This window comes from Poecilia latipinna, unplaced genomic scaffold (genome assembly GCF_001443285.1).
Source record: "Poecilia latipinna isolate Pla-1442-1.1 unplaced genomic scaffold, P_latipinna-1.0 Scaffold301, whole genome shotgun sequence".
Taxonomy (NCBI): domain Eukaryota; kingdom Metazoa; phylum Chordata; class Actinopteri; order Cyprinodontiformes; family Poeciliidae; genus Poecilia; species Poecilia latipinna.
The window spans coordinates 145,305-154,492 of NW_015112917.1; the positions used below are offsets into that span (position 1 = coordinate 145,305).

At 38.8% G+C, this 9,188-nt stretch overlaps 2 protein-coding genes across 2 annotated transcripts in view; both read right to left on the reverse strand.

Annotated features, from left to right (window-relative positions):
• Nucleotides 1-2,844, reverse strand: part of spata6 (spermatogenesis associated 6) — a 25,104-nt gene extending 22,260 nt beyond the window's left edge. Inside the window, exons 1-5 of the mRNA XM_015034511.1 lie at nt 2,346-2,844; nt 1,218-1,355; nt 979-1,027; nt 823-864; nt 572-696 (exon numbers count right to left, since the gene is read on the reverse strand). Of these exons, the coding sequence (XP_014889997.1) occupies nt 572-696; nt 823-864; nt 979-1,027; nt 1,218-1,355; nt 2,346-2,429 (438 nt within the window). The 5' untranslated portion in view covers nt 2,430-2,844. The remainder of the gene's footprint in view (nt 1-571; nt 697-822; nt 865-978; nt 1,028-1,217; nt 1,356-2,345) is intronic.
• A 535-nt stretch (nt 2,845-3,379) lies between these two features.
• The window catches only part of agbl4 (AGBL carboxypeptidase 4), a 221,390-nt gene continuing 215,581 nt past the window's right edge, over nt 3,380-9,188 (reverse strand). Inside the window, exons 9-10 of the mRNA XM_015034512.1 lie at nt 4,366-4,459; nt 3,380-4,275 (exon numbers count right to left, since the gene is read on the reverse strand). Of these exons, the coding sequence (XP_014889998.1) occupies nt 4,167-4,275; nt 4,366-4,459 (203 nt within the window). The 3' untranslated portion in view covers nt 3,380-4,166. The remainder of the gene's footprint in view (nt 4,276-4,365; nt 4,460-9,188) is intronic.

Consider the following 9,188-nt stretch of genomic DNA (forward strand, 5'->3'; position numbering starts at 1 on the left):
TCCCTGGGGCCCGTTTGTAAAATTTTTTTTTTTAAAAAAAAAAAAAAAAAGAAAAAAAAAAAAAAAAAAAAAAAAAAAACACAAAACATATTTTCAACCTTCAACTTCATTGTCATCCTGACTTGTACTGCCAGAGTATTCAGTCCCTCCTCATCCAATTTTAAGAATGTTAGTGATGAATTTATGGCTGATGTTTTGACAGCGGTCAGCACTTAGGATGCACAAAAAAACCACAAAGAGGGACGGGATGTCAAAGAAGACGACTGTAAACTAATACATGGAATGTGAGGTTTTCTTGGACGGATGTTTTTCTTTTTTTTTTTTTTTACAATAGCATTGCTCAGAAAGATTTCAAGAAATAGTTTTGAAGAAGTTTATATGCAGATGGAGCTCTTACTCAATTCCATGAAAGAAGTTATAAAGTTCCTTGATAATGAAACTTATTGCTTCCAATACTATCCATAGTATAACATGCTTTGTATAAACACAGAAATAAACTGCATTAAGTCTAACCTATACCAGCCTAATCCCCGAAAAACATTACACAAATGAAAAACCATGACCAACTCACAGGAAACAAGGAGGTTCTGTTCATCATCATATCTCTTTTTGCAGGTGCTTCTGTGGTAGTCAGGCTGGGACCCGGATACAGGAAAGTTCTGCTGCATTCTTCCGCTGTGGCAAGAATATCCCCCTCTAAAAGCAGTGCAACAGAAGCACATACAGTTACATTAAATTCACATTAAAAGGTCCTTTTTCACAGTGCAATGACTTGATAGAGTCGAGCTTAACATGCCCATATGGCATCATCAGAAAGCATACCTGGAGGGACCAACTGAATCAGCTCAAAAACTGTGGTGTCAGCTGAGGAGGGGGAAAGCATAAACAGTCTGTAATGATTGCTATCTCAGCTAATAGCAAAGAACAAAATCCAGGACTAGTAGGAGATGAGCAAGCAGATCCCAGATGGCCATTTACCTTCGAGGTGGTCAGCTACATCAGCAGGGTCAAAAATGCCAGAGAAATTCTGGTAAAACAGAGAGAGAGCAAACAAAACAAATCAATAATCATAACAAGATCAGGCTGACAGGCCAGAATTTGCCTCTGCTACTCTCCTCAGTGCAAACAGGCTAACTTATCAGGAAATATGTCAACCTGACTAAGTTATCCAGCAACTACAACAGAGTGTAGCAAACAGCTTGCTGTTCTATTCTCACCTTGACAAAAACCATTCTGTGATTGAACACGAGAGGGAAAACAGGAGGCAAACATGTAGTCTTCTTGTACTGGCCCATTATACGCACACTGATGTAGATGCCATACTTTTTTTTAAGGAGGACTCCTGGGCATGTAACCTGAAAACAAACAGTATATCATGGCACTAATACCACAGTATTAATACCTAATACCATGGCAATAATTAATAAATCTGCAGTCACAGTTTTACATTTAGATTACGTCTGGCATTAGTAGAAATATAATTAATAGTATAGCAAACTGCTCATGCTTTTGATTTAACTTTCGAAATACTTTTTTTTTTTTTTAAACTTGCAACTTAAGTGAACATCTATTGGTAGGTGGCAGATATCTGATCCCAATTGGCATAAGTCAAAGACAAATATGTCCACAAAGGAAAGACATATTTGGCATACTGAAGTAAATAATCTCCTGTAAATCCAGTTGGTCATTTTTATTTGCTTTATAAATGTAGGTTTCCTACACATTCATTATGGCACAATTTAGTCTGCACTTGAAATCAAAAGTTATACGTGTGTATGTAATAGCATAAACAAAACAATTCAAAGAGGTTACAACAAATATTTAACAATGTCCAGATTGTAAAACAGATCCTGCAAAACATCAGGCTGTAAGGAGGATGGAGGAATGAATAGGTGGAAGAATAAACTAAACACATTTTCAGACTAATACTGTTAAAAAAAACACTTACAACGGATAACTTGAATTAAAAAATTAAAATAAACCACACAACACGTGATCTAATTATAAAGCACCATTGTGGAAACATTTAACTGTTAAAATTCACAAAAAAATCTTATACACACACACACACACACACAAAAACTTTCACGAAGCATTCAGTTATAGGTTTTTATAAACTCTTCCACGTCATGTCTTAAAATATTTGTACGTAACACTGTTGAATTTTGTAAAACATGAACAGCACCGCGTGATTAAGGAAAATATAAAAGCATATCTTCTGCTTAGCTCCATCAACATTGTTGAGAAAACAGGATGTAAACTTGCTAGCTAGCTTACGTTCCTAAAGCTCTAGCAACAAGTCCGCTTTCGGGGGTTTTGTGACGACGCATAAAGGACACACTTACTTTCCCAATGTCCAGATACACTGTACATCGGAGGGACTTGGGCTGTTTTTTGTGAGAGTTGACCATCTTCTCCGTCGCTACCATTCATCGGCTCCATCCAAAGTTCGTTGTCATAACAGCAACAGCCACAGAGCGGATGTGGGGTCACGTGACCACAAAGTAGCAAATCAGAACACTTTGTTGCTTTCTCTGAATGTGTCTCCCGGTGTAACAGCTGGGATTGGCATCGAATATCCTAATAATCAGTCATCTCTATGCGGGCTTATTAGGAAGTCTTGTATTTACCAACAATAAAGTAAAACTCAAACTAATACCAGCTAGCCTAACAAAACCGAGGAGGAAGTAAAATGATGACAAAAATTACCGTGCATCATACGTTTTGGATAGCTGCAAAAGTTTAATACCCTTTATTCATCTTTGCGAGTTAAACAGGTAATTCTATTTAAAAGTCAGTGAATTGCTAAAGTGTTTATGTCCCTGCAAGTTCACATTTTGTCACTTAAATTTACAACCACAATTTTCAATGCATTTTTCTGGATTGGAAGTGAGACAAAGTAGTGCACATTGGATGGAGGTGGAGGTGCATAATGTGGAGTTTGTTTGTAAAACAATATTCCCGGCTTGTAACATCACAATCAACTGTTCAGTTCAACAAAAAAATGGAGAGTATGGCACAACTGCAAGCCGTCTGAGATGCAGTAAAGCACTACATAAACCGAGAACACAGAAAATCTGTGAAGTGGAAAATCATGTCACTCATCTTTGTGACAAATTCCTCAAATTTCTTCTTTATGGAAAAGTGGCAAGAAGAAACTCATTGCTAAAGGAAAACAAAACAAAACAAAAAAGTCTCATTTGCAACACAAGCCATGCAGAGAGCACAGCAAACGGCTGGAAGAGGGTGTTTTTGTCAGATGTGATTAAAACATATGTTTCACACTTCACAATCATGTACTTGTACTAATGTTGTTCTTCCAACACAACCCTGGTTAAATACAGTGGAGTTTATGGTTGGAACAAGATGAGATGCAAAAAACTTGAAATGGTGTTAATATTTTTCATCATTGAGACATATATGTTTCTAAGTGTTTTACAATGCATGCCGAAGGGTTCAGAATCATGAATATAGAGAACACATTCCTGTACATTGTTTCAGTCTACATTAATCATGGAACAACAGGCTCTACAGTTCTGCTACAAAACTACATCAAGCAGACCAGATGTATGAAGTGGTTAAATATTTAATGAATAATAAGAGTAACAAAAGACATAACACTGTCTGGGAAATAAATTAAACAAGTCAATCGTAACATGAACACATATTTTCTGTACAACATAAAGCTGCCAGATGAAGGCATTCAAATTAATTTAAATTAATAATCCTACCCCCCAAACACCTACACACACAGTTTTCATATCTATGAAAAAAATATAGGAGTTTTATAGGAGGCACACATATACGGAAAGGTGGTTTGAATGTCAAGCATGTCACTGTTATAGATCTTTTTATACAAGTCTTTGTGATCAGGGAAACAAGAGCTTTTATGCCTGACGTTTACTCGTTGTTGTCTGTAAGTCTGTGTGTGTGTGTTTGGTTTTTTTCTGACAGTCCAGAAACAAAAACATGCGCTAGGCTAACTTGAGATTCATATGCGTGTTACGTGAAATGTGTGGTAAAATAGTTTGTGTTCGATTGGTAACTGGTCCCAGTGTTCTGGAGACCCTAAAAAAAATGTTTGGATCAATAGGAAGGCGTTTTGGCAGGAGTCTGATTCTCCTGCCAAAATACTTTATATTCAAAATATGCTCAACCTATGTCTACTAGTGTGAGAAAATTTGGTCCTTCTCCTTTTTCCTGTCGCCTGATTCTCTGACAGGACAAGTGCTGCTCACAGTCTTGCTTTTGCCCACCTGGGAAATCCCCTCAGCGCTGCAGACAGAAACATATCGACAAAGTTGTGGTATTTAATTCAGAATACAGCAAAACAAAACAAAAGAAAAATTTGCAATAAAGTTTTACCAGTGCATAAGAGCAGGTCCGTAATCCTTGGTGAGGTTGTTAAGCTTGTAATAATCCAGGAAGGTTCGAGCCACATTCTTACCCAGCTTCATATCTAAGGATAGGGAGTTAAGGCTTATTCTGCTTCTGAAACTGAAGATTACACACATGATCAAATGGAAAATATGGTGTAGAAGGCAATAAATAAATAACATAAAAAAAATAATCAAACAATAAGTTCTAAAATATCATGCAAGGTAAAAAGTCTCTAGTTATGAACCCTCAAAAAACCTTGTCTTGACTAATTCAGCTGGCATCCCCTGTCAAACAAAACCTTTTGCATATTGTAGTTGAGTGTTGCAATTTTTATCATTTGCAGCTCTCTCTTTGTTTCCCTGACTGCTCTTGGCAGGAGGCAGCTGTTTTACTTAAAAAGCTTCACAGCAATACCTCCCGGAGACTTAACATCAGCTGGCAAACGTTTCAGAGAAAGAGAGAGAGAGAGAGAGAGAGAGAGAGAGAAAACCCCTCTTTTATCCCCCAGAAAGAACAAAATGGCTGGCTTTAAACTGTACTCCACATGTGCTTTATTTCAGAAGGACAAGTCAGAATGCTCTGTAAGAGGGGGCTCCAGGCCAATTCATCCCCTTACAGGCGGCTGCCATTTATTCACAGACTACTTCTAAAACGATTTTAAACTCATGTACTAAACCATCTAGACAGCAAGGCAAGAATGTTATGTATTGTAAACAGTGCATGTAAATAGGTTTCAACTGTACACTAAAGAAAGGCAAGACTTTTCCTCTGGTTGGTGTCAATCAAGGCAGCAAGAAAAATGAAACTGGTCAAATCAAAAGGCTGCTGAGTTTAAGATTCACACAAAACGTCAGGAACGTTTGACCTATACGGCTTAGATTCAATGTATTATGTTGTACTTTCAAAAAATTGTAAAATGCACCTAGTTTCTGTTGATTGGAGTTGTTAACCCTGCATGGACCTGTTTACTGCTACATGAAAGATGATGACCCCTGATTCAACCTTTGCTGGTAGCTAATATTTATTATACTAATATAATCCTATTTTCTCATAGCAGAATATGAATAGATCTTAGAACATTTTAATTTGTACAGTACAAAATGTCCCCATGGACATATAGTTCATATCAAACATCCACAGAAAGGATTAAATGGTGAAATAACAAAATGATCAGATCCTATGAGGAAGGTCTAAAATGTACGTATTTTTGGCAAGGTGAAGAAAATGGGTGGTATGGGTGGATGTGTGACTTATTTATTTTTTCACATCTCCTGAGAATCATTAGATCAGGGCAGAACATCATGAACCACAAGTACAAAAATAGCACACTAAAACCCACGGCCCCAATGTAAAAAAAAAAAAAAAAACTTCAAAAATGTATGAGTATTTAAGACATTATACATTTCTTTAGATCAATGATGCATGCTTCACAGGCATAAATCTTCTGACACGAGCAGCATGAATATGAAACAGGCTCAAAAACACGGCATTTGTCCTTGCCAACAAACCTGGGGATCAGTAATAAACAACTTAAGACAAGCACCTGGAGAAATGAGTAGTGCAAACGTTCAGGCTGCAACACACGGCTCAAATAAGTTGGGCTAAACTGACTGCATTTCACTCACATCAGACAAATGTATGATGCTGGTATGAATCAGACAAAGCAATTACTTACAAACTGAGGCCTAATTTAAATTCAGAGGTGAGTGCACACATCATCTCAGCTGTCCCTTACTACATTAGGGACCCCATCAATAACTTGAATGCTTTTATAAAACAGCCGAGTGTCTATGAGTGCTTTTGCCAAGCCTGGGATTATTAGGACAGCAAGGCAAGTAATGATGCCAGTCAGTTTCAGATAATGAAGAAACAGAAGAACACTGAATGCCAACAATGTTCCCAATCATCAAGAGTGAGGACACGGCGGATACGAATAAATAAGAACGTTGCCACTACATGGAATAAATTTTATTGAGTTGCTGAAGTAAGTGCAGTAGGAAAAACACATTAGTACAAGCTGCCAGTCTGTCTCAATACATCTCATCCACCCTTTTCAATCATCTCCAATCCATATGTAATGTTCAAGTGGATCCAGACACAGGACAAACACATCCATGAGGGGTTTTCCTAATCTTGTGCCATTGATGTTTGGCTGTTCCCATTCTTCATCCGTCTGGAGGATGATGAAGCAGCAGAGTGTCATAATCTTTCTTTCTCCTTGCCATCACCTTGTTGATACTCAGATCTGATCTGTTGTCTGAGAAACTATCCATCTGTCTCAACTGTGTGACTAAAACAAAAGCAAAACCAAAAATGCCCCCCCCCCCTTAAATAATCAACAAGCATATAGTTATTTTAACTAGTTATTGGCATTAAACTCGTGGTTCTAACTGGCAGTCAAAGGAAAACGCTTTTCCTCAAAGAGCCTCATAAAACACATACACACAGCTAACTTGGTAAATTAGAACTGTGAAAGAGCAAGCAATCCCCTCTGTGGTTAGTCTGTCACCTTTTGGCCTTTGTATGTTCACAAGTCAGCACTGGACATCATTCTTTACACCACAGGCTGATGGCATTACTCCCCACATGACTCCAGACTCCAGTTTATTCACCATCTGGCTGTCTGGGAGCAAACCTGCACTGTTTGCATGCGTGTGTGTGTGTGTGTGTGTGTGTGTGTGTGTGTGTGTGTGTGTGCGTGTGTGTGTGTGTGGACTTCATACTTTGACTAGTTATTTACCGGCAGTAAAATTTTACCATGTATGTTTTTTTTTTTTTTACCCTTTTTGGGATTCCAGCTCTACATAACGTCACATTTCTATCATAGACCATTCTTCACACAACCACTTGAAAGGAACAAGTGAGAGATGCTGAAAATGGTGAACCCAAACAGAGCAGCAGAACCAGCAGGAATTCCCATGCGAGAACATGCTCTGTTTTCCCTGACACCACTATTCCTTCCTACTGTATGTAAAATCTACCACCATTACCCCAATGCCCCAAAAGCCTGTGATCTAAAGGAATAATGACAAATAGAGCTGACACTGGTTGTTTTGAAGTGCTTTGAGAAACTCATAGCACAGCATGTTAAAATCTATCTGCTAACTCCTGACTCCAGAGCCAACCAATCCACAGTAGAGGCCATCACTTCTTCACTCTGGACTGGAGAAAGTCGGCACTTTAGTCAGGATGTTTTTCTATTGATTATAGTCATATTTATGACAACCAAAAGGCGTACAGAAGGAAGGATAGAAAGACAAGGAAGGAAAGATGGACAGACAAGATAGACTTCCAGACTGTGTAGGAACCCGAGCGAATTGAAGATTTTCCCCAACTGCCCCAAAACAGCTTCTCCATTATTACATTTAGCAGTGCTTTCATGCAGGGCTGTGTGCTACGTTCCCTCTCCTATCCTTTATGAAGCCATAACTATCCCCTAACCCACTACTCATACACTATCAAATAATCTACAGATGAGACAACACAACACAACACAACACAACACAACACAACGGTGGTTGGTCTGACTTCAAGTTGACACGAGCAAGCACACAGAGAAGAAACACTGTCAATATGCGGCAAAATCAACATCCTGGCCTTGACTATCGGAAAAACCAAGAAAATAGTGCTGGAGCAGTGGAGAGGTTCAACAAAAAGGAAAGAAACTTGAAACATCAACAGCGTAAACAAGAACTGGCACAGTGTGGTATGCTAGCATGAAGACTTTCTATGGGGCCACAAAGACCAGAAACAATCACTGGCTGTCCCCTTTTTGTCTGCAATAGATACAGCAATGATAGCTCCAACTTGAGAAAACCTCAACAAAACCAGAAGCATCATAATAGACGGTACACTACCACCCTCTGGGAGGCACTACAGGAGTTTGAGAAGCAGATTTCCATCACACTTTATGTTTTTTCTTTAAATGCTTCCTGGAGTTTCAACCTGAATTTGTACTATTGGGCCATGTTTGTTTTTGATGTGGGGCAACCTGAGGGCTCAAGATCACTGCAATCATTCCCTTAATTGATTATTAGTTTTACATGTGTGAACGAAGATTTCCCTGGGTTCTCTAAATAATTTACTAAGATTACACACCTTGGATGATGAAACTGTTTGTAATTTCACACGCAGACATGTTATTTTTAAAGTGTTCCACTTTTTATAGACCATCTTTACATGAGCTCCAGATAACTTGAAGTCTGCATGCTTTGAAAACAAAAGTGCTTTCTTTTTGCTTTTCAGCTTTTTTAAAATAGTCCAACAAGAAAAACATTGTCTAATTTGTCCTCCGACGCTTAAGTATCTGCAAAAGAAAACCAGCTTTCATGCTAAACCCTTCTTCCATCCTTGATGTCTCCACTGTGACCTCTGGAAAGTTTTTTGATGCTTTCCACAGCTTTCTCTCATCAGCAGAGTTTGCTGCCAGTCCTGGGTTCCTCAGCCAGGCACTCTCTGCGACAAAAATATCTCCCGGACCCCAGCGCGCGCAGATGGCCTCTCAGCTTGCCTCGTCACGACTCACCGTCTATTACAGGAGGTTTTGTGATGGACGGTCAGCTTCTGAAGGAGAACTTCTTCCGCTGGGTATGTGGTCGGAGACACGGAGGATGCCCTGACTGCAGCTTGGCTTGGTGCCGAGGGAAACCGTGGGTTCTGGAACGAGGCCATCGATGCAGCAGGAAGTTATGTGTTTGGGAGCCAGGAAAGCTGTAGCTAGGATTACAATGTTGGGTGGCATGGAGATACTTAAAATAGCTACAGTGATTTGAAAAAAAAAAAAAAAAAAAGAAAAAAAAAAAAAAAAA